The sequence below is a fragment of the Canis lupus genome, chromosome 14, assembly GCF_011100685.1.
Source record: "Canis lupus familiaris isolate Mischka breed German Shepherd chromosome 14, alternate assembly UU_Cfam_GSD_1.0, whole genome shotgun sequence".
Classification (NCBI taxonomy): domain Eukaryota; kingdom Metazoa; phylum Chordata; class Mammalia; order Carnivora; family Canidae; genus Canis; species Canis lupus.
In genome coordinates this window covers 6,519,885-6,545,376 of record NC_049235.1, presented here as the reverse complement: position 1 = coordinate 6,545,376, position 25,492 = coordinate 6,519,885, and the positions used below count along the sequence as shown (strand labels likewise).

The following is a 25,492-nucleotide window of genomic DNA, read 5'->3' as shown; positions in this document are numbered from 1 at the left end:
GAGTTGCTTTATATTTATATTTTAGCCAAATCATGTTCAGCATCGAAAAATGGGAGACTGGGGCGCCTGGGTGGCTCAGTGGTTTAGCACCTGCCTTTATTTAGCCCAGGGTGTGATCTTGGAGACCTGGGATCGAGTCCCACATCCGGCTCCCTGCATGGAGCCTGCTTCTCCCTCTGCCTGTGTCCCTGCCCCCCTCTCTCTCTGTGTCTCTCATGAATAAATTTAAAAAATTTTTTTTTTTTTTAATGGGACACTGGAGGCTCCTGAGTGGCTTAGTTGGAAGCATCTGCCTCCGGCTCAGGTCATGATCCTGGGGTCCTGGGACTGAGCCCACATCAGGCTCTCTGCTCAGTGGGGAGCCTGCTTCTCCCCCTCCCTCTGCCTGCTGCTCTCCCTGCTTGTGTGCTCTCCCCGTCTCCTGTCAAAAAAAAAATCTTAAAAAATAAATAGGACACTGATCTGAACAATGGGATAAATTTATTTATGGAGTATTGGGCTAGGATATTTGAAATTAGAACTATTCAAATAGATCCACTTCTTTTTTGTTGCCAAATTAAACAGGTAAAATGTTATGTTTGCATTTTGGAGGAAAGTTTCTGAAGGACTCAAGAGATATTAAGTTTGTAAATTCTGGTAAAGATCTTCAAGGATTATTTTATTTTATTTTTATTTTATTTATTTTTTAAAAACAGATTTTATTTATTTATTAATGAGAGATACAGAGAGAGAGAGGCAGAGACACAGGCAGAGGGAGAAGCAGGCTCCATGCAGGGAGCCCGATGTAGGACTCAATCCCAGGTCTCCAGGATCACGCCCTGGGCTGAAGGCGGCGCTAAACCGCTGAGCCACCGGGGCTGCCCTTCAAGGATTATTTTTAAAGTGACCTGATAAAATACCCTTTACAAAGTAATTTAAAATGAATCCCAGTACTATCAAATCTGTTCTTAAATGATATTTCTTTACAATGTGAGTACAGGAAAACTTTACAAGCTATAGATCCTTATCAGTATTATTTTCTCTCAAGTCTTTGTTCCATTTGGTTTGGTTCAAAACATTTTGGAAGACTGTGCTATTAAAGCCTGGTCCTTCGGGCTCCCTGCGTGGAGACTGCTTCTCCCTCTGCCTGTGTCTCTGCCTCTCTCTTTCTCTCTCTGTCTCTGTCTCAAATAAATAAATAAATAAATAAATAAATAAATAAATAAATTTTAAAAAATAAATAAATAAAGCCTGGTCTTCCAGTGGGCAGCAGAAGAGAGGATCACTACAACAGGAACTCAATAAAAATTTATTGAATTTCCCTGAACGTTTAAAATTAGACATTGTCTAAGAGTCTAGGGCAACAGTGTTTTATAAGTAAATGTAAGTGAAAAACAACCAACAGAGATTGCTGTTACTAATCTGTATTTCTGAAACAGATGTCAGAGAAGAAAAAAGATGAAGACAGTGGGACCAGCACATCAGTCAGTAAAGGTGAGAGCTGGTGCATATTTGATATTGGACTATGATGAGAGGAATATATGCTGAATGTAGAAAGCATGTAGAAAACAACAGAGGTGAACAGCCCAGAGTGGTTATAGGGACTCCCCAGATCAGTGATGGCTCTTGGATGGGCTCCCTGCTTTAGCACAGGATAGCTTAGCTGCTTTTGCAGAGCTGTTAGAGGCCACAAGTTAGTAGTAGGGTAGAGCTCAAGCTCTTTTCATTCCTCAGCATTCTTCCTTCATATAGCTTGCCTTTTATTTTTTTTAAAAATTTTATCTATTTATTAATGAGGGAGAGGGAGAGGTAGACACACAGGCAGAGGGAGAAGCAGGCTCCATGCAGGGAGCCCAACGTGGGACTCGATCCTGGGTCTCCAGGATCAGGCCCTGGGCTGGAGGCGGCTCTAAACCGCTGAGCCACCCGGTCTGCCCATAGCTTGCCTTTTAAATACCTTTATTGTTAGTGTTGCTACAGGATTGTGAGCTTTATATGACATCTTTTTAATACCTATAAGCAGTGCTGCTAAATGTTTAAAACTGGCTCTCCAAAAATGTATATGTGTACATATATGTTTTTAAAAAAATGTTGTTGAGGGCGGCCCAGTGGCGCAGCGGTTTAGCACCACCTGCAGCTCAGGGTGTGATCCTGGAGTCCCAGGATAGAGTCCCACATGGGGCTCCCTGCGTGGAGCCTGCTTCTCCCTCTGCCTGTGTCTCTGCCTCTCTCTCTCTGTCTCTCATGAATAAATAAATAAAATCTTTAAAAAAAATGTTGTTGATATAAAGGATGTATATCACACAATTTACAGGTAATAAAATACATAATACACTTTATGGCACATTCTATGTAGACTGCCAATTTTGGCAAAATACTTCCCTTAATTTTTGCCAGACCCTTGCATTCTTAGCCAACCTATGGTGGCAATGGATGAATGAGTGTTATCCAATATGAATGTCATGGAGCAAGGGGAAAGATGCAGGAAAATGTTTGCTAAAACTTAACTTGGTTGTCAATGATGTGACTTCTTTGCTGAATTGGATAATAGTTTTAGAATACTCTGGAAGAACATTTCCTTGTTTTTGGGTGCTATTCACAATGTAGTGGCTACAGGAGGACACTTTTACATATAATCTGTTAGTAACATGTTCTTTATCATTTTAAGCGTAGACAATCAACAAGACCATACACAAGACCTGATTTTTAGTGCTCGTTGATTTCTTTTTATTCCACTCACACTGATTCAAAGTACCAACATGATGTTACTGAAGTGAAGTTGGGAAGAGACGCACAGTAGGACACCATTACATAGCATTTCCAATATCCAGATACAACAGACGTAAATAGCTTCAAGAGCTATTTCTTAATAAAATGTAATAAAATAATTAGGAAGTGATTAGTTTTGAACATTTATGTGTAATAAATGGATTCAATGGTAAGTTTGTATACTTTAATTTTGACTAATGGCTGTGTTTTAACAACCATGTCACAGAATTCCTGTAAGTTTAACCATCTGTTCTTGTGAGCTAGTTGGTAGAAGACAACTCCAGCACACTACTGTATAAAGAAAAGATCCTTTTTAGTTTCCTGCTACCCAAATCACATTCACATACATACTTGAGTCTGTAAGACTTCAAGGTAAGGGAAAAAAGGGTCTATCTGAAAAAGCTTGGCGACCTTTCCCTTGATCTTATACCAGGGGGTCCACAAAGCTTCAAAAGCAACATGTCAAGCATCTATTTGACCCTTCTGGTCTTTTTTTTTTTTTTTTTTTTAAGATTTTATTTATTTATTCATGAGAGAAACAGAGAGAGAGAGGGGCAGAGACACAGGCAGAGGGAGAAGCAGGCTCCATGCAGGGAGCCCAACGTGGGACTCGATCCCAGGTCACCAGGATTACACCCTAGGCCAAATGCGGAGCTAAACCACTGAGTCACCGGGCCGCCCAACCCTTCTGGTCTTTAGGAGATTTGGTATCATACTGGAAAATGCGCAGCCGCCAACACTTGCAAATGAGTAGAGAAAATTGGGCTTGCCGAATGGCAACGGACAGTGAGTCCATACATGCCATAGGCTTCCTTAGGTAATACGAAGTTACAGTAACCAATGATATGCCTAACATCTTGATTTGTTTCATTGGTTGTTAGCAAGCAAAGATACTTCCTATAAGCGGCAAAGCAAAGATGGTGACTGGGACTCTTTACAAATGATGAAAAAAACAAAGCAGAACCAACTTACTCCTGTAACTGATTCAGAAGTGGCTTTGGTCAATGCCTATCTTGAACAAAGACGAGCCAGGCGCCATTCTCAGTTCAGCCAGGTGAATCAGATCCAACATGATAGTGATACTACTGAGTGTGACAGTGAAGAATCTAACTCAGGAGCCTCCTCATGGAAGGAGAGTGAAAGTGAACACCATCTGTCACCAGCTAGTATTAAGAAGAGAAAACTAGCTCAGAGGCAAAGGAATGTGGGAAGTTACCAAATCAGGGAAAGGCCCTGCCTCCACTGCAAAGCCATGAGAACCAATGAATGGCTGACCCGCCATTTCCTTCAAAATGCTTCAGCAACAAACCACATGAAGGCAGATATTCAAGAGGAAAATTGTGTACCTGAAATTAACACAAAATTCAGTAAATTTTGAGTTTTATCAAGTCCTTACTTGCAGCCAGATGAAAGAGATGAATAAAACACTCAAAAAAAAAAAAAATCACCATAGCTCTAGGTGCAGAGGCTTTTACAATAAAGTTTATCTACTAACAACAAAAACATACTTGGAACCCAAGAGGTAAAATTTCAGATAATCCTTTGTCCTAAAACAGGCCAGTGAATTTGTTTATGGCACCATTGGGACATCAAAGATCTGCTTCTACTATGATTTTTTAATTCAAAAGAGCACAAGACATATTTTATTCCTTGAGTGTATGTATTTTGTTTATGTCTGTAATACAAATAAGGAAGCTCTTTGAAAATATATTTATATCCAGAAACCATTAAATTTATTTGTATGTTTTGATTGATTGACTGACTGGATGAATTAGGTGACGTTGGTTGGCATGGAATGGACCATATTCTCCAGGTCCGTATTTTCAGGTGACTTCTGTCTGAGCTGTATTGCTACATGTGTGTCGGCTACAGTTGGTGAGGAGAAAGAACTCAAGAGCCTGAAAACAAAACCCTGATTTCCAGAGTAGAGCAAGGAGGGAAGGCAGTGTGGCCCAGGGTGTTACTGGGCTGTGGACTGTCCACATGGTTATTGTCCAAAGGGCATGACAAATGTTAAAGAAAAAATTATTGTGATACTTGTTAAATATGGTAGGGGAGACTTTATTTAAGACAAGTGTAAAAAAAAAAAAAAGACAACTGTAGTGCTCGCTTTGGCAGCATATATACTAAAATTGGAACAATGGAAGATTAACATGGCCCCAGTGCGAGGGTGATACAGAAATTCATGAAGTGCTCCATATTTTTCAAATAGTCAGAGAAAGACAAATACTGTATAATCTCACTTATATGTAATCTCAAAGAGCCAAACTCACATAAACAGAATACAATGGTGGTTGCCAGGGGCTGGGCTATGGCAAATGAGATGTTGGTCAAAGTGTCCAAACTTTCAGCTGTAAGATGAAAAAGTTTTGGGTAATCTAATGTATAGCGTGGTGACTCTAGTTAATACTGTTACAATTACATAGTTGAAAGTTGCTAAGAGTAAATCTAAAATGTTCTCACCACACACCACAAAGTGGTAGTCATGTGAGGTGGTGGACGTGCTAACTAATCTTATTATAGTAATCTTTCACAATATATATGTGTATCAAATGATCATATCATATACCTTAGCCTTATACGATAAAGTTGGGATTAAAAAAAATAAAAAAAAAATAAAGTTGGGATTATATCTCAATAAGGTTGAGATTGAAGAAAAAAAATAACTATGCCACAAGGTGCTATGAAAGAAAATAAATCTACCAACCCTTGCTTGAAAAGAAAAAGACTATTGTATTAGGGGTCAAATCTATTGCAATAGGGGAAAATCAAGCTCAACCTCAAATACAGCAAGGACAAGTTGTGATTTATAGCCAAGGAGCAGGTAAGGGAGTCAGTGAATGGAAAATCACTAAGATGAGACATAAGGTAGGGGGATTCCTGCTAAACTGATCTAACAGGATTCTTGATAAGGCAGCCAAGGACTCAGACATCAAGGATAGAAGATGAAGACCTTGATCAGATATCAACGGTGGGGGCTTTTACTAGACTTACTTAGCAGAACTCTTAATAAATCTGGTCTGGACACCAAGGTTGAGATCTGGCCTAGAAGAGGACTCAGAGGAGCCTAACTAATGCTAGGTCAGAGAGTTATCAAAAGTTAGCCTCATTCTAGACACACATGGGGTTGGGCTTTTCAGGTTAAGTAGGAACCTGAGCAGTGGGGTACTCAAGCAGGCCTTAGTAGATTAGGTGGGTGGCCATTCTGGAGACCATTCTCTGGATGGATAGCAGAACCCCAGCTGGGATAGAAAAGAAGGCTCTGATTCCAGAGAAGAGGGCTGGCTTGCAAGGAGAACATAAATACAGGGACTGTAGTGACAGGGCTAGAGTTCAAAGAAGAGCTCAAGTCTTGGGGAAAGACTTGGGTATTATAAATGGGATAAAGACTGCAGCCTGATAATAAGGACTAAGCCTGTCATGACTCACTGGCAGAGACCACAGGTTATGACTTTGGGCTCAGGAGTTAACTCCTGCTAATAGTAGCTTGCTTAACTGATTACAACAAAGGGAACTGGCGGGTAGTGTGGGAACCCTGGCCACTGGAACTAGGCCACTAGAATCTAGGACACAGGGTTACATTTCTGAGCTTATTTGTGGAGACTGTCTTGTTCAGAATGCCTGAGTATTGGAACCTGTCTGAAGCCATGAGCAAAAAGCAAGAATTCAAGAGTTACCTCAAGCATCAGCCTTTTCCATGAAAACTTCCCCTACTCCTTGACACCCTCCTCAACTTTCCTCCCTCAGGCAGAACTCACTATGCCCTCCCTTATGTTCCAGTATACCTTGAGACATCCTCAGTGTGCCTAGGTGGCTCAGTCAGTTAAGCATCTAGCTTGACTTTGGTTCAGGTCATGATCTCAGGGTCATGAGATCGAGCTCCGAGTTGGGCTCCATGCTGGGCATAGAGCCTGCTTAGGATTCTGTCTCCCTCTCTCTAAAACAACAACAACAACAACAACAACAACAACAACAACAACAGCAATTCTCTGTCTCAGCATCCTTAACATTTTTTTCCCCAAAGATTTATATATTTTAGGAAGAAAGAGAGAGTGGGGGAGAAGCAGAGGGGGAGAGGCACAGAGGGAGAGGAGGAGAGAATCATAAGCAGACTCAGTACTGAGTGTGAAGCCCAGTGTGTGGCTCAATCAGGAGCACCTTAACATTTTTAACAAATTGATTTGTTTGCATGTCTCTCTGTCCCCTATATATATTATCCACCTTTATTTTTTATTTTTTTAAAGATTTATTTTTTATTCATGAGAGACACAGAGACAGAGAGAGAGAGGCAGAGACACAGGCGGATGGAGAAACAATCTCTATGCAGGCAGCCCAATGGGGGATTCGATCCCGGGACTCCAGGATAACGTCCTGGGCCAAAGGCAGATGCTAAACCACTGAGCCACCTAGGGATCCCCATTTATCCACCTTTAAAGGCAGAGTCCATCGGGTACCTAGGTGGCTTAGTAGGTTAAACATCTGACTCTTGATTTCAGCTTAGGTCATGAGCTCAGTGTTGTGAGATGGAGGCCCATGACGGTGTGACACTGAATGTGGAGTCTGCTTAAGATACTCTTTCTTCCTCACCCTCTGCCCCTCCTCACCTCCCACCCCTACTTGCCTGCTCTCTCTCAATCATTGATAAATGAATCAATACAGAGTCCATGATTTGTCATCTTTGTATCTCTGTGATCCAGCACAGTGCCAGAGAACATGACAGATAAATAATGCAGTTAAATAAGTGCAGAAAGGGATTCCTGAACACAACAGGGAGAAGCTGAGGAAAGTAAAGAGCAGGACAGGGGCCAGTGTCTAACACATAGTGAATGATTCTGATATTTCTAACTTGATATGATCAAGCTGCTTGTTGTTTATCCAAATAGCACCAAAACAAAAACTCAAACTCAAAAAACAAAACAAAAAGAAAACAAGCTCAAATATAGTAGCGAGTTGCAGGGACAGGATTTAGGCCTACACTGTCTGGCTTCAGAGTTTGGGCTCTTAATTGCAATGAGTTTAGCCATTATTCTCTGAAGATGAAAGATCCTGATTTCCAGGTAAGTCAATCACCACCTCTCCCACAGGCCTTGGCCATGTCCAAGCAGATATAATCTCTCCAGGAAAAGGAGGGTGAGGATTATTTTCCAGATAACAGAGTAAGGACCCAAGTGTTTTGTTGGTGGGTCTAGAATGTAAACCAATGACAACATTATCTGAAGAGTTATATCAAAGACTGCTACTTTTCTTGTGCGTGGGGCTGGACCAGATTGAGGAGGTAGGAGATAGTGGGGCTGGGGGGTGGGGGGGTGGGTAATGGTGGTAGAGGAAAGAATCAAGATTGAGTTAAGCCAGGGGCTACCAATGTGAGGAGATCAGGGTGATCCATGAATACATTAAAGCAAAACAGAGGCCAAACATAGCTGGGAGGACATCCAAAGCCAAGGAGAGAGATGCACGGAACCAATGGAATGACGCAAGGACATGGTAGGGGAGGAACAAGAGCATAGCCAGGCACTTTGGAACTGGATTAATGAGCCAGGAACAGTATCTGTGAGGCAGCAGATGGTTCAGGAAACCAGGGTTGCAAACACTAGTCATTACTGGGGGTTGCCTTGTATGCTAAGCCTGGTATGAGCCATCAGGATGAGATCCCTGGGCTGCTCTACATTCCCTTCTTCAGTGCCCCCACCCCCTTGCTGCATGGGATAAAGTAGATTGCCTCTGGTTTTCATGGTAGAAGGTGGTCACTTGTTGGGGTTGCTCGCTCGAAGGGAGGCATGAAATTCTTGGGATTGCCTCCTATCCCTTCATACAGCTAGATGATCAGAACTGACCCCTGTCCACTTACATCAGGCATCATAATTCTGGTCAAGAACTTCTATGCAGAGAACTTCGGGATGGAAGCAAGGGTCTAAGCGAGATGCGTGTGGGGAGGTATTTGGAGAGGGGGTAGGGGATGGGGAACAGGAACTGTGTCTACAAGGTACCAAGCTTCAAACTCTGAACCAGTACCTGTCCTCCAGGACAGGGTGGTGTGGTTTTGGTGCGAGAAGAGATGAACCAGTAGGTTAAATCTAAGCCAATAATAATAGCAACAAAAATACTGATAATAGGTAACGTTTAGAGAATGGTTGTTATGTGCCAGGCACTGAAGTAAGCATTTTATAAGGATTAATTATCCTTCACCAGCCTGCAAAATAGATATTTTCCCAATTTTGCAGATAATGAAACTGAGATTCAGGGAAATTCAATGACAGGTCCAGGGTCACACAGCTGGTGAGCATGGGGGAGGTGGGTCTTGCCATGAAGATTATGGTTTTTTTTTTTAAGATTTATTTATTTATTTATTCATTCATGATAGACACAGAGAGAGAGAGAGAGAGAGAGAGAGAGAGAGAGGAGAGAGAGAGAGCGCGAGAGCAGCAGAGACACAGGCAGAGGGAGAAGCAGGCTCCACGCCGGAGCCCGATGAGGGACTCAATCCTGGGATTCCAGGATCGCGCCCCGGGCCAAAGGCAGGCGCCAAACTGCGGAGCCACCCAGGGATCCCCGAAGATTATGTTTTTACCACGATGATAATATGTTATCCATGTTCTTGATGGAGAGCAATTAGGCAAGAACTTGGGAGATCCAATTCCAAACTGAATCCAGAGACCAGAGAAAGACTGTTAATGGAAAATGGAGCCAAGAATCAGAGATGGGAGCAGTTAAGTTGGGGAGGGTCCCCACTGTTGAGTGGAGAGGCATTATAGAATCAGCTCACCTCATCTGCGGTGGTGAGCTTGGCCAACATATAGATAGATCAGGTGGGAACTCGGGCATCTTTTGAAGTAAAGATGTATTGGGGGACATGGAGGAACTGGAAACTTGGCTGGAAGGGCTGGTGAGGCTAGAGGAATGAGCTTTGCACAGAGTGTCCAGTGACTAGAGCAGTGAGGTTGGTGGCCAACGATGTGAGAGGAGAGCTGGAGAGGACACTGCCAAGGAAACCAGGAGCAACCACAGCTCCTCCCAGCACCACCCTTTCTCTCAGGATGGACTAATATCTCCCGACAGGATGGAATAATATCTCCCGACAGATCCCAGTGTTTTCAAAACAGCAACCCATTCATAGATTGTGGAATCAATTTAGAGGGTTGTGACTAGCATTTATTAAAAAATAAATAGAAAATAACAGTGTATGGCACATAATAAGGGTAAGTATTGTTTTTGTTTCAGTCTGTGCATATTGAGTTGCAATGCAAAATGTGTTTCTTGCTCTGGTAAGATACAAAATAAAAGCCACTGCTCTGGAGTAGCTTTCTTTATAGATTTTCTGTATCAGCCAACTCTTCCCCTAAGTTAGTGAAGGCAGTCCTCACTCCATGCATTCCCGACTGTTGTGTGCTAGTACTTAGTAAATCTTCGCCCATACTTGTAGGATGGGCAAATGTCTAGATTAGTGAAAAGCTTGAATTAAACTATGGTACTTTAAAAGAACTTTAGGTTTATTATTTTCAAATAGAGTAAATGGAAGCCAGCTAACCAACTGTTGCCTGGTACTTAGGGGTAGGTTTTGCCTTGATGAATAAACAAGAGTAATTTGTAATTGACATTTCAAAGAAGGCTTAGAAACAGGCCTGCCTTTGTTTAAATCATAATTACCCTGTTTGTATGTAAAAGGATACTTCTAAAGCTTTTCAAAACAACTGGCTCTTTTAAGTAGATAATTATTCCCCTTCCAATCTTGTTTACACTATTCAGAACTTCAGTGAACTCTTTTTTTTTTTCCCATAGATAGTACAAAGGTTAACTTTAGCCAGCCCTTCCTCAAATTATCGCAAATTCCCAATTAGTAAATTCTAAACAGCATTTCCCTGTAACAATATACCAAAGGCTTGTATGATGTGTTCTTTATTGCTTTGAATAACATCTGACAAGTTTCCAAGTACCAGGCCACCTGGATATTCTCTGTCAGGAACATGTGCTCCCAGAGGTGCTGGGGAGGGTAAGAGGAGACATGAATTATGCACAAACATGCAGGGATGGGGAAGGAGAAGGAGACAAAAGGGAGAATGTGCCATTTATCTATCTATCTATCTATCTATCTATCTATCTATCTATCTATCTATCTTTAGCATCTATTACATATCAACTGAATTGTACATTTATAGGCACTGTTTAGTGTACAGGAGAGTTGCACTTTATACCTAATTTAACAAAGCTGCAAATAAAATCAGAAGATTGAGGGGTTTTTTTGTTTGCAGACTGAAAGTTATTAGACCTCAAGGGGTTGGCAGAGGATGGATGTATTACGAAAAAAAATGATACTTGTCCCATTTTGAATAACTTATTTCTCACTGCAGATTTCAATTCAGGGCACAAAAGGACATGCATGCATGGAATACTTAAAAAAAAAAAACAAAAAAAACCCTTCTAATTCCAGGCCAGGCTCCTTTCTAGTTCTTTCTTACCTTTTATCTCCGGCATTTGGCCTCTTTCTAGATGGTTTCTCAGGCTGCCTCATCACCAGAGCCTGTTGTCTGTTATTGTCTCCGTTCAGGAGGGCATCCTATCATCGAGAAGTTTCATGTGTTTGAAATCTTGAGTTAGCGGTGAGAATGCCAGGCTGGGAGCCAACTCTGCTACTAATTAGTATAAATCAAGAGAGGGAAGCAGGGGGATAAAAGCCAGGTCCCAGAGGAAGGGGCTGCAGCCAGAGTTAGGAAGACTTAACAGGTCAGAGACTTGGGTGTGGGACAAAGGGTTTGGAGAAATGGTCACCTTGGGCCAGGGGCTTCTGGTCTCTTCTCTGACTGCACCTCTCCGGGTGCCGAAAGCATCTGTGGGAGCCTTACCTTCTTGACCCTGTTATCTTGTCCTCAGGTGGTTCATGCAGGGGCATGGAAGCTGATTCTGGAAAGGTCAGTTTGCTGGTGGGGCTTTCTGAGAAAAGATTCTTCAATCTTCTAAAGCCCGGCACAGGGGAGAAATGGTCCCTTTTCATCTGGTGAATGATGTCTAGCCTGCACACAATGGCTGCAATGGTGACCACTACCCGTGTCCCTCATCATATTAGTCCAATCGTGTTGGAGCAAGAATGTGAAAGAGACAAGGTCCTGAGCTGCTGAATTAACAAATTCTGGAAACATCCTACTTTTGGACTTCTTTTTGGGCAAGAAAATTACCCTTATTGGCCATTTGAACTTGTTTTTCCTGTGACTTGCAGCTAATACAGGGTCTTAGGCATCTTCTTGTCTTCTATGATTCTTACAGAAGCTTCTTTTTTTTTTTTTTTTTTTCTTTTAAAGACTTTATTTATTTGACAGAGAGAGAGCAAGAGAGCACAAGCAGGGGAATGGGGGAGAGGGAGAAGTAGCCTCTCCACTGAGCCGGGAGCCTGACTGGGGCTTGATCTCAGGACCCCTGGATTACAACCTGAGATGAAGGCAGATACTTAACCAATTGAGCCACGCAGGCGCCTCTCCTTTTTGTTTTTTTAAGAGAGAGAGAGAGAGCGTGAGTGTGCACAAGTGAGGGTGGGGGGGCAGAGGGAGAGGAAGAGAGAATCTCAAGCCGGCTCCATGCCTCGGCGCAGAGCCCTCAAGGCAGAACTTGATCCCACTACCCTGAGATCATAACCTGAGTTGAAATCAAGAGTAGGACTCTTACCTGGCTGAGCCACTCAGGTGCCCCTTTAAGAAGCTCCTTTTCCTAGAAGAGATACAACTTCAAATAAAGTGCATGTGTTTCTTTGATGGGGCCTGGGTTGGCCTGTGATGATGATGGTGAGAGTTATTAATCGCTGAGAAATTCCAAGAGTTTCTTTTCCCCCTGATTCTCATGCATGTTGTATGGTGTGATCCTGCCTGTTCCCATCCCAGTTTCACCCCATCCATGCATGGATTCAGTAGGACTTCCTTCCTAATCAGAATCCCTTCCTTTGATTTTGGAATTGGGGCCAGGAAAGAGATCAATCTCCAGTGACTGGAGTTATAGAAGATTTTCAGGTTCACATTTCCCCTCATGTACATTGGGAACCAGAGAAAGGAGGTTGTCAGTGAAGGATAAGAATCAAACCAACAGAGAAAGGCAGAGAGATGTCATGGAAAGTTCTGATGGTTTTCAAGTTCCTGGTTCCAGTTAATTCCTAAGATCCATTTGTTTACGCACACAGGCATCATACACTTCACTAGCAGATTCTTATAATAATTTCCCCTTTTTGCTTACTCTAGCTCAAGTGGGTTTCTATTACTGGAAACCAAAAGAATCATTAAAACAGTGGTGTGCTGGTAAACGTTTAACAATCGGCTCTGATTGTTAAAAGCCCTGATTTTGTAGCACTTGCTGATTTGCATGATATAAATACTCCCACTATTGCTTATTTCAGCGACCAAAGTGCCATCAGTGAATATGGAGTTAGGAAGAGATGAGCATGTTGGCCCTGGTGGACCAGTCTGAGACGGCTCCAGCATATCGCTGCCGAAAGAATAACACATATGGCACCCTTTGCAGAAAATCCATGTTATATAGAAGATTCAAGAGTATATACTGATAGTTGCTAAGTTGGGAATAATACTGGAATTAAAAGTTTTTAATTAATTTCCAATGTGCAGAGTCTCAGGGCTCAGGGAGTAGAGCAAGTAGGATTAAGTTTTTAAATAATATTGAAAACATTCTTTTTTCAGTATAATCATGATTTGGTACATGTTCACTGGGACTCAGCAGGAGGTAGGGGGCTTAGACCAAGGAAGGGAAAAAGGCTAGGAGTGCAAGTGGAAAGATGTGGAAGAAGATGACCTGTGTGAGGGTAGGATCCAGGCCTTGACACGAAGGAGAATGTCACCTTCTGTGGGTGAGGAGTGGCATTCTGGGCAAGAAGCCAAAGCTACCTGGTATCCCAGGTCACCACCAACAAAAGACTAAATGAGGTCATTTGGCTATCTCCTGTAAAATCTCCTGATCTGTCTTGTTTTTGAAGTTTAAGGAGGGGAAAGCCTTTTGTTACACAATTAAAGGTAAGCAGGTATAAAATGCATATGCAGGGTTGGAGCAATACTTTTATTAAGAATGAGGTCAAATAATTAATCAGTAAGAGTAAGTCTGACATTAGAGCCTTCCCTCCTTTGGTGAGGGGAGGTTGCAGGATGTGAGAAAGATGCTTCCAGGGCTTTACAAAGCTCCTTCCAGCCTAATGACCTTCCCACACTGACTCCTCTAGCTGAAATGCTAGTCACTACTCCAAATGTTAGAATCTTCAAATGCTAAACTCCTCCTCAGTGTTAAAACCAGTTTCAGAGATCACCACTCCAGTAACATTTTCTGTGGCTCTTCCAGGAAGACTGGGTTCCCACTGTTGAGACCTCTGCTGTAGCGTAGTTCTGATCCCATCTTACTGTAATGAACCCCCATCCTTCCTCTTATGTTTCATGGTCAAATAACTGGATTTTTTGGAAATTATGCATTGATACTCCTAAACTTCCAGAACTTGAATTTTTGTACTTGAGGTCATGAATGAACATTTCAAAGAACCGCATTGTTTACTTTCAATAGCATTGATATCTTTGTGCATTGATGTTTATACATCTATTCAAATATTTAGTCCTTGACATTTATACATGGTAAAGCGAATGTGTTGACGTTAGTGATAAGAAGAGTAGATTTTATAAGGTTAGTTCAGTTGAGACAAAGCTGGAAATCATTAGACATCCTGGAAGTGGTGGATTTTAGCATCAATCACATACTTGGACTTAAGCCTGTTGACTCTGTTCATTTGTGGGAAAAGAGATAAAAATTAAAGAACACATATAAAATGCTGAAAAACATATTTCTGAAAAATATATCTGAAAGGTGATGTGGACTAATTCTGTATATAAAAATTAATTCCAGATGGAATAAAATTAAAAGATAAAACAAGGAAACCACAAAAGTACTAGAAAAAAACACTAATAAAATGTTTTCTAATCTCAAAGTTGGGAAGACTTTTCCAAGCATAATATAAATAAAATCCAGAAGCCTTAAGAGAAAAGACTTTACTTGGACTGCATACAAATATTTAAGCTTCTGGAGAGAGAGAGAGAGAGAGAGAGAATGTCAGTAAATAAAGTGAAAAGGCAAAGGGAAATTGGGAACATTTTTTGGAACACAAAATTAGAGCAAGCCCTAATATTTCCAATATATAAAGAGTTTTTTAAAATAAGATAAAGCCAAATAAGTCAGTAGCAAAATGGTCAGCAGAATATATGAATAGAAAGTTCACAGAAGAGGAATTCTAAATGATTCTAAATGATATGCAAAAGGATGATCAACTTCACAGATAATTAAATACAAAATAAAAAGTATTTTTCTCATTTTAGATTGGTGTAGGTCTGGTGTTTGATGATACCAGCATTGGGAAAAAGCTATGGTGGTCGGAAAGAAAATTGATATAGTTTCTTTGGAGGGCAACCTGATAATATAAAAAATGTTCATGCTCTGTGACCTAGCAATCTACTGTCAAGAACTGATCCAACAGAAATATCCTTTCAGATGTACACACACGCAAAATAGGTATATACTTAAGGATATTCATTGTAATATCGTATCTGCTTAGATTTACCAGGTTCCCAGAATCTGCTTTTTATTTATGTTTTATTTTTATTTCTTTAAGTAGGCTCAAGAGATCAAGAGTTGCATGTTCTACTGACTGAGGCAGTCAGGTGCCACCTGGAACCTTCTTTTTAAAAATGACATTTTTAGGGCAGCCCTGGTGGCCCAGCGGTTTAGCGCTGCCTTCAGCCCAGGGTGTGATCCTGGAGACCTGGGATTGAGTCCCACATTGGGCTCCCTGCATGGAGCCTGCTTCTCCCTCTGCCATTCTCTCTCTCTCTGTATCTGTCATGAACAAATAAATAATAAATAAATAAATAAATAAATAAATAAATAAATAAATAAGACATTTTTATTGTGTTATTTTCTGATTAGAAGTACTTGGGTACATTGTAAGAAACTCACAGAACACAGTTCTGTTAAAATAGAAAACAAGTTCCATCCTAAAGATGAGTACTGCTAACAGTTCAGTGAGTATTATTTTCAGATCATTTTTGTACATAAAAATATGTAATAAGATTAACACTTGCTTTCCAAACCTAACAACTGAATAGATTCAGATAAATATTTTGAGATATACTTCTCCTCACCCCCACTCTTACTATTTGCTATCTGAAACTCATGAGCTGAATACATTAAAAAAACTTAATATCCTTCACTATCTGAATTCACTACCCACATTTTAACTCTTGCTCTCTGGATTTAGAAATAAATAAATTTGGATAGCCAGGGATAATTGTGCAAATATTTTTTCTCTTACAAAAATTAGATTGTAATATATACACTATTCAACAACTTACCTTTTTTGCTATATTTGTGACACTATTCCATGTTAGTTCATAAAGATCAATCTTATTTTTTTAATGTCCACATAGTATTCCACTATATAATTATATCAAAATTAATTGAGTGAATTTCTTATTGATGATCGTTTACTGGTAACCTAAGTATATGCACATGGAAAAGTGTCTCGATAATATATTTTTTCTCTTCTCTTCCCACTCTAAGAGTGTATGACTGTGGATCCACTTTTAATTTAGAGCTACATGGTTTAGCTCTTAATTATAAGCTAAATTATAATTATATTTTTAATATATGTTTATCTAATCTCCTCATACACTGTAAATTGTGAACTTTTTTTTTTTTTTTTTTTATTTATGATAGTCACAGAGAGATAGAGAGAGAGAGAGGCAGAGACATAGGCAGAGGGAGAAGCAGGCTCCATGCACTGGGAGCCCGATGTGGGATTCGATCCCGGGTCTCCAGGATCGCGCCCCGGGCCAAAGGCAGGCGCCAAACCGCTGCGCCACCCAGGGATCCCAAATTGTGAACTTTTTAAAAAGAGGTATTATCTTCACTTCTGTGTCTTCCAAAATGTCTATAAAACTGTTGGGCACACACTTCGGCAGAGCCTCAAAAAGTTACACATAGTGTTATCCTCTGACCCAGCAATCCACTCTTTTTTTTTTTTTTTTTTTTTTTTTTTTTTTGGCAATCCACTTTTTTAAAAAACAATTTTAGAATATGATTTAAAATTTCGGTCTGTTTTATATCAACTGCATTTTTTTCTTATTTTTTTTTAAGATGTTATTTATTCATGAGAGACACAGAGAGAGAGGCAAAGACATAGGCAGAGAGAGAAGCAGGCTCTCTGCAGGGAGCCTGATGTGGGACTCAATCACAGGACCTCAGGATCACAACCTAAGCCAAAGACACTCAACCACTGAGCCACCCAGGTGCCCCCATCTTTTTTACCTTTTGACCTCCTTCACCCAAACAATATTTTTATGTTAAAAAGTAAGTGGGACAGTATGTATGGTCTGTCTAAAATTTTTTTTTTGAAGATTTTATTTATTCATGAGGGACACAGAGAGAGACAGAGACACAGGCAGAGGGAGAAGGTTCCCTACAGGGAGCCTGCTGCAGAACTCAATCCCAGAACCCTGGGATCACAACCTGAGCCAAAGGCAGATGTTCAACCACTGAGCCCCCCCAGTGCCCCTGGTCTGTCTAAAGTTTTGTAAAAAGAGAAAATAAGCTGGTTAATATAAATACAGAAAATTTTTTTGGTGAAATATATACCCCACTGGTAACAGTCATCAGAGATAAGATTGGGACAAGGGAAGGTGGGCAACATGAGAAGTAGTTACTTTTTGTGTTATAGTTTTCAATAATGTTTGAATGTTTTTACTACGCAAATATTATTTTAGAAGCAGGAAAAAGTAAAAATAAAAAATATACAAAGGTACTGAAGAATGTTCCTTCTAATATGCTTTGAAATAGTGAAAAATTGGATGCTGTAAATAATTGGCTAAATAAGTTATAATACATCCATATAGTGGAATACAATTCAGCTCTCCCCAGAATACACTTATCATGTCACACTCTCAAAAATAAGGGGCACCAGGATAGCTCACTTGGTTAAGGGTCCTGGGATCATGACCTGAGCCGAAGACATTCAGGCAGCCCTGGTGGCTCAGCGGTTTAGCGCGGCCTTCAGCCCAGGGCCTGATCCTGGAGACTTAGGATCAAGTCCCGTGTCAGGCTTCCTGCATGGAGCCTGCTTCTCCCTCTGCCTATGTCTCTGCCTCTCTCTCTCTCTCAGGAATTTAAAAAAAAAAAAAAAAAAGGCAGATGTTCAATCACTGAGCCACCCAGGCCCCCCTTAAAGTGTGTTTAAAGGAAAAATATTTTACACTGTTTTAGTTCTTAAATTAAAATTAAAATTAATTAAAATAAAATTTAAACATTCAGTTCTCCAGTCGCACTAGTCACATTTCAAGTGGTCATTATCCTCATGTGGCTGGTGGCTGCATTATTGGACAGTGCAGATGAAGAACATTTCCATCATTATAGAATGTCTATTGGACAGTTCTGGTCTAGACATTGACTTGAGCTCTTGGCTGATAAAATCTTATTAATCTTTGGACCCCTATTACTAAACAGTGCTGATTATGTAGGAAATATTCCATAAATGAAGGATCCATTCGTGGATCCTGAACTGGGGTTACCATAAATGGGAACCTAATGGAGAAAGTGAAGGGTGAAAAAACAAATCTTCATAGTTTGGCATTGGGTGGCTTTGTTGACTTCCAGCTGAGGAAGGACAAATAGTTATTGTACCAGAGGTCTTTTGAGCTTGTTGTTGCAAACAGTAAATGACTTATGGAGTCTGTCTGTTCTCCCCAGCTGACTTAACATAAAAAAAGAATTTGTGTAATGCCCTTTTAGATGTAAGCAAAGGCTGTCTTTGGAAGAAGGGGGTGCCCAGTGTAAACTGGATCCTACTGGGTCCACACAATGGTTGTCTGTTGGTGGCAGGAGGGGGCAGCAGAGAGCTGCTAGGGTGGTGAGCTCTGGGGAGCCCCAAGACACCCATAGGTGAGAAAATGGAGTATTACAGTGAACTCAAATCAGGAACTCAAGACCAAAAGGAAAGCCACCTTAGTAAGCACAGTATCAAGAGGGATGCCAAGCCAAGTTGAGAACAAGGTATAGGGAAAGATGCTGGGGTCTGTAGTTTCCCATCCCACCTCAGAGGGAAATTTGGTCTGTTCTTGCTTTATTTTATTTAAATTTTAAGCAAAATGAAGAAAATTAAAATTCTTGTTAACCACACAGAACTTTTGGCAATTTCTGTAGCCAAATCACTAGGTTAATTTTTGAGGGTATTTCCTTCCTATATTATTTTTACTTTTCCCCCTATATAATTTGATTGTGTGTTTTGTTTTGTAAGTGGTATGTATGTATATATGTATTTATTTGTAAGTGGTTTCTAAAAAAAACTTAATATTCTGTGAATATCTTTTCATGTCTTATATATTCTTAGTATTCTTGTACAACATCATTTAAAAATTAAATTAAGGTGTGCCTGCATGGCTCAGTGGTTGAGTGTCTGCCTTCGGCTCAGGTCATGATCCTGGGGTCCTAGGATCGAGTCCCGTATTGGGGTCACCGCAGGGAGCCTGTTTCTCCCTCTGCCTATGTCTCTGCCTCTCTCTGTGTCTCTCATAAATAAATAAATAAAATCTTAAAAAAATAAAAATTAGGGCAGCTGGGGTGGCTCAGCGGTCTAGTGCTGCCTTCAGCCCAGAGCCTGATCCTGGAGACCAGGGATCAAGTCCCACGTCAGGCTTCCTGCATGGAGCCTGCTTCTCCCTCTCCTTGTGTCTCTGCCTCTCTCTCTCTCTCTCTCTCTGTCTCTCATGAATGAATAAATAAAATCTTTAAAAAAATTAAAATATTTATTTTTAAAGTATAGTTGACATACAATGTTATATTAGTTTCAAGTGTATAAAATAGTGATTCGACAATTCTCTACATTGTGCTCACCATAACTGTAGTCATCATACAATGTTATTACAATATTATTGATCATATTCTCGGGGCATCTGGTTGGTTCAGTCAGAAGAGCATACGATCCTTGATCTCAGGGTCATAAGTTTGAATCCCACATTGGTTGAAGAAATTATTTAAAATAAATATACAATTTAAAGAAGACAGTATTATTGACTATATTCTTTAGCTGTACCTTTCATCTCAGTGACTTATCTATTTTATAATCGAAGTTTGTACCCCTTAATCCCCTTCACCTACAACATGATTTTTAGTGGTCCCCTCATCTTTGGTTGGTGTGGATTTGCTCTGCCTGATTAAACCAATTGCTAATTAGAAGACATTAGGATTTTTCCAGTTTCACCATTTGAAATAATATAAATACGAGCTAAATCTTTGTGCCTATCCATAATGATCTTCTTAGAATAAATGTCTAAAAGTAGAACTGTTAGAAGTTAGTTGGACAGTTAGGTAGTCAGGGCCAGAGTCCCCAACAGGAAAATATGGAGTCAGGACAGCTAAAATAAAACAGCACTGACATCCTGTTTTGCAGCTTAGACAGGATCACACTAACATTCTGCTCTGCAGCCTTTGCAGAAATGACTTCTGCAAAACGTCCTAAAATAAGACAATGAACCACAAAGCATTAGTCAATATCACAGGCAAGGGGCATTTAAGACAGAAGCCCCCGGATGTCAGCAGAAAAAGACCATTGGCATGTGGATAATAACCTAAGATGTAGACAGATATGTAACCAAAGCCCTGATTGGCACGACTCAGCACACCCAATCGCTTAAGATAGTTCCGCAAAAGAGCTCATAAAAAACCTCTAAACTTAGAAAGTCCGGGGCAACCCTCTCGGGCCCTCCTCCCTTTCTGGGAGCTTTATACTCTTGCTCAATAAACTTCGCCTTGCTGCCCACCACTCTTCATGCTCTTCATGTGGTCTACCTCTTTGTTCTTTGAAGTAGTGTGACTGAGAACCGCAGGCACTAAAGGCAGAGAAATACTGCAATAAAGCTAGGTGTAGAGGTCCAGATCTATATGTTTTTGGATTTCAATTGCCAAATCCCTCTCTTGGAAGGCTGTAACAGTGTACACTTGTCCATCAATACCCATTTTCCCAAACCCTCACCAGTTCTGAGTAGTATTAAAAATTTAAGCCAGCAAGCAAGCATCTACCACCACCAAAAAAACCAACAATTTTGCCAACCTGCTTGCTAAAAAAACAAAACAAAACAGCATCTCATTTTTAAAAATAGCATTTCTTTGGTTACTAGAGATATTGGACATTTAAAAAAATTGGTCCCATATTTGTGTGTGTGCCCTTTTTTTGTTATTGTCCATTTTCCTTTTTTTCAGATTTTTTTAAAAGTAATCTCCACACTCAGCATGGGGCTCAAACTCACAACCCTGAGATCAAGAGTTGCATGCACCCTTGCCCAAGTGAGCCAGCCAGGAGCCCCGATTTATTGTCTATTTTCTACAAGATCCTTTCTTGTAGAGTTTTCTAAGTGCTGTCTACATAATGAGGTTATTAATCTTTTAAAATATATGCTGCAACAAATAAATAAATAGTTGGAAATATTTCCCACTTTACATTGCTTCTTCATTGTTTTTGCATGTGACTTCCCAAAGGTTTTATTTAAAAAATTTTTTATTACTTATTTTTATTTTTAAAGATTTTATTTATTTATTCATAAGAGACACAGAGAGGCAGAGACATAGGCAGAGGGAGAAGCAGGATCCCTACAGAAAGCCTGATGCAGAACTCTATCCCAGGACCTCAGGATCATGCCTCGAGTTGAAGGCAGACGCCCAACCACTGAGCAACCCAGGCGTCCCTATTTTTTTTTAATAAGCTTTTTATTTTGGAGTAATTTTTTGGGACAATTTTACATTTAAGGAAAAGTGGCTGAGACAGTATGGAGAGTTCCTATCCACCTTTCACTCAACCTGCCCCAATGTTCCCTTCTTATATAATCATGGTGTATTTGTCCAAACAAAGCAATAAATACCATACGGTTTTAAAGTTGCCCGTTCATGAGTGCCAGAGAAGCAAGCAACTTGTATCGAATTCATCTTCCTATGATGGAAAATCTGGTTGAAAGTTTAGTTGATGGACATTTGGAGCACATTTTTTTCAGACGTGATAATTTTGTGTATTTCTTGGTCAGAGTCCAGAAGTCTATGTAATTTAGAATATTCTGAAATTCGTCATTAAGAGTGTACTAACAGAGCAGTAGGAGTCTTTTACTATGAATAGTTATGTTTTTACATGCCAAAGCATTCAGAGTTTTGATTTTGAAGGACTCTGGAGTCTGGAAACTCTGTTGGAGGGTTTAATCTCCTGTGGTTCCGTTTAATCCCCACTCTCCCTGCTATCAGGCCGCTCACTTCCTGGGGTTAAAGGGCAAAAGTGGGAAGTGTGCCTAACATCATCCTTAATAGGAAGTAACATGCCATTAGAGCCTTTTCTAAAGAGAGCTATCATCTTTCTCTTTCTAAATTACAGCTTCCCCACTGATAGATTGATAAAGAAGCATTTGGTCTAAAACAGTCTTTTCCTAGAGCAGAGTGGAATTACCTGGGATAGCAGGACAGGACAGTGTCAGAAGGGTGACCCATGATCTGAGCATGGAGTTCCTCATGTCTGCCCCACCTCTGATCAGCCCTGATCCAGGGCTTTGTGTAAGTCACTTCCCCTTTGGCGCCTCATTTCCTCATCTGCAAAGCAAGGGGGCTTCAAGGATCTCTTTCTGGTTGGAGATTTCTCAGTAATTCTCAAAAACAGATTTTATTGGGGTTGATAGATACGTTTATGATGTGGATTGCTGTGATGGTTTCCTGGGTGTTTATGCCAAAATTTATCAAATGGCATATATTAAATATAGGCAGTTTATTGTTTGTCATGTATATCTCAGTATGGCTATCTAGCCTGGATTTTCTCCAGGCTTCTAGAATGATGAGACCGTAGAAAGGACAGTGCTCTGTTCTGATAAAAATCTGTTTCTGTTGTTAGTGATAGAAGGAAATAAACAGTGATTTCTAGAGTTTTCCCTACAGTCCCTAAAGTCTGTGCTTTCTCCTTCGATTTCTGTTTTTTTTTTTCTTTTTTTTAATTACTATTTTTGGGGCACCTGGGTAGCTCAGTGGTTGAGCATCTGCCTCTGGCTCAGGTTGTGACCCCGGGGTCCTGGGATTGAGTCCCAGATCAGACTCCCTGGAGGGAGTCTGCTTCTCCCTCTGCCTATGTCTCTGCTCTCTCTCTGTGTGTTTCTCATGAATAAATGAATAAATAAATAAATAAATAAATAAATAAATAAATTCTTTTAAAAATTACTATTTTCATCCATTCCAGGGAATGTTCATTCTGCTTATTGCAGGCATCATCCTTGAGTCCTCTCTCTTCTGTAGACTGTCAAGGCTGTGTGTGGGGTCCAAGCTTCTCTTGGATGCCCACTGTGGCTCTAGGTTCATTTCCAGTATCCTTTTCAGGAAGTATCTTATCTCTAATGAATGCAATTCATTGGGTAGTACTTCTTAGCAAAAATTCCTCTTTGTTCGAAGGCGTGTTGTAAGGGCGATAAAACAAATTCTCACAGTGGAGGGGTGCCTGAGTGGCTCAGTCAGTTAAGCATCTGCCTTCGGCTCAGGTCTTCATCTCCAAGTCCTGAGAATGGGCCTCACATTGGTTCCCTGCTCAGCCGGGAATCTGCTTCTCTTCTCTCCCTCTACCCCTCCCCACTGCTCATGCTCTCTTTATCTCTCTCAAGCACATAAATAAAATCTTAAAAACAAACAACAACAACTTCTCACAGTGGAACTTCCCAGCATGACATGGGGATGAGGAGGCTGCAGGAGGCTGTGTGAAGGTGGTGATTTGCCATTCCTTTAACACCCCTTGGAAAGCATCCTTTCCCTAACTTCTTCCATTCCCAGCCAGGCATCAGCCACTCAGCACAGACTCGTGATTCTTCCATGGAAACACTTTTGAGCCCATCTCATGCATTCCGTCTGCTACCACCTAGTCCAGATGCACCACTTTAAATCTGGCTTTCTCCAGGAAGCTCCTTACCTGGCTCTCTGCTTAAAGTGTCCCTGCCTTGAGCCCACTCTACTAGATGTATCATTTTCAGTAGTGCCTTCCTCAATCACGTGCCGACTCAGCAACCTCCTGAGGTTCTCCATTTCTACCTTTCATCAGGGGTAAACTCCATTTGGACTGTGAGGCCCTCACCATCAGCCCTTTTCATATCTTCTCCTATTTCACCTTTCTTGCCATGCCCAGAGGCATGTTTCCTCCTGGACCCAACTGTGTGCCACATATTTCCCAGGTCTGTACCTTTCTCATCTTTTCCTACCACCAGGTTGTCCTCAGTAAATCCTACCTGTCTTAAGACTCACTCTGCTCAGAACCCATCTTTTCTGAGAAGCTTTTAACTGATTCTCCAAGTACATTCATTTCAATTCCTATGACTACTGGTTACTTGCTAGGTGCTGGGCACATGAGGATGAATTATAGCCTCTGTCTTCTCCTGACACCCAAGAGAATGAAAAACCAAGTTAATCCAGGAGTTTTTTAAACCAGAAACACCATATATATATGTATACCTTTCCCCTTCAAGTAGGTACTTGAGAATTTTAACTCCCGGATTTAAAGTGTGTGCAGAGGAAGAATTTGACATACAGAGGACAGAAGAAAATTTTCTTGTGTCTGTTTGTGGTTGATTCTTGCTGGGCTGAACACAATGTGTGTGAATGATTAAGTCCAATAAAGTATGATTCCTAAAATTAGGTTGTTCTATCTTTCTCTTTCGCCATGGAGAACAAAGTCAGATTATGCAGATTTATGTTTATAGACAAGGAAAGATCACCTTTGCTTAAGAAACCCTTTGCTTGGGGCAGCCCAGGTGGCCCCGGGTGGCTCAGTGGTTTAGCGCCACCTTCGGCTTGAGGTGTGATCCTGGGGACCTGGGATCGAGTCCCACGTCGGGCTCCCTGCATGGAGCCTGCTTCTCCCTCTGCCTGTGTCTCTGCCTGTCTCTCTCTCTGTGTCTCTCATGAATAAATAAATAAAATCTTAAAAAAAAAAAGAAACCCTTTGCTTAAAAATCAGAATATATGATATCGTCTAATCTTCAAGAAAAAGCTCTAAAACATAGAAAGAAATTGATGAAAGGTATACACCAAATGATTTTCTTCAGGTGGAGGAACTCTTGGTGATTAAATAAAATACTTCCTTTTCACCCAAACTTTCTATAACAAGCAATTTCATTGTCGTAATCAGAAAGACATTTTCATTTTGGGAGAAAGCACAGAAACAAGGACATCAATTTGGTACAAATGCAGATGGATCACTTTAGAAACAGTCCAAAATTGAATATTAAAAGGCCTTCTGTTTTGTTTTAATATAGAGTGAGGACAGGAATGGGCCACCTCTACAGGGAGATTCAGCAGATGTGGACTGGGGGGTTGTAGTGTTTCAGAGTAAACATTATAAAAATAAACAAATGAGCAAACTAATGGAATGTGATAGATAGGATGCTTACATAATTACTATAGATGCTGTGCCCTTTTTTGTTTTTTGGTTTGGGTTTTTTTTTTTTTTTTGGTCTGAGACTCATAAAGGACTTTAACCTCAGGTCTATTAATCTGGCTTTTATCATTGGTCAGAGTTAGTGGCACTTTATGTTCTAAATCATAAATACATGATTTGCCCTTGGTATGCTCTAGCAATTTTGTTTTCTTTCCATCAAAGTTTGTTATCTCATTGCAGGAATGGAAAATGTACGGACTGGTGATATCACACAGGTGGGTGTCTATAGCCTTGAGAATTTGA

The 25,492-nt window shown here is 40.6% G+C and overlaps 1 protein-coding gene and 1 non-coding gene across 5 annotated transcripts in view; both read left to right on the top strand.

The window, feature by feature from the left end:
• The window catches only part of SSMEM1 (serine rich single-pass membrane protein 1), a 32,410-nt gene that overhangs the window by 6,782 nt on the left and 136 nt on the right, over positions 1 to 25,492 (top strand). For 3 of the 4 annotated variants that reach the window (XM_038556527.1, XM_038556525.1, XM_038556526.1), the window contains 2 exons: positions 1,419 to 1,473; positions 3,630 to 4,258. In XM_038556527.1, coding sequence (XP_038412455.1) covers positions 1,419 to 1,473; positions 3,630 to 4,126 — 552 coding nt within the window. In that variant the 3' untranslated portion in view covers positions 4,127 to 4,258. Of the gene's footprint in view, positions 1 to 1,418; positions 1,474 to 3,629; positions 4,259 to 11,613; positions 11,652 to 25,429; positions 25,465 to 25,492 lie in introns of those variants that run through there. The other variant, XM_038556528.1, reaches the window with a different exon arrangement.
• Positions 4,851 to 4,953, top strand: LOC119867710. Its single transcript, XR_005369864.1, has one exon. It is a non-coding gene; the product is annotated as a U6 spliceosomal RNA (small nuclear RNA).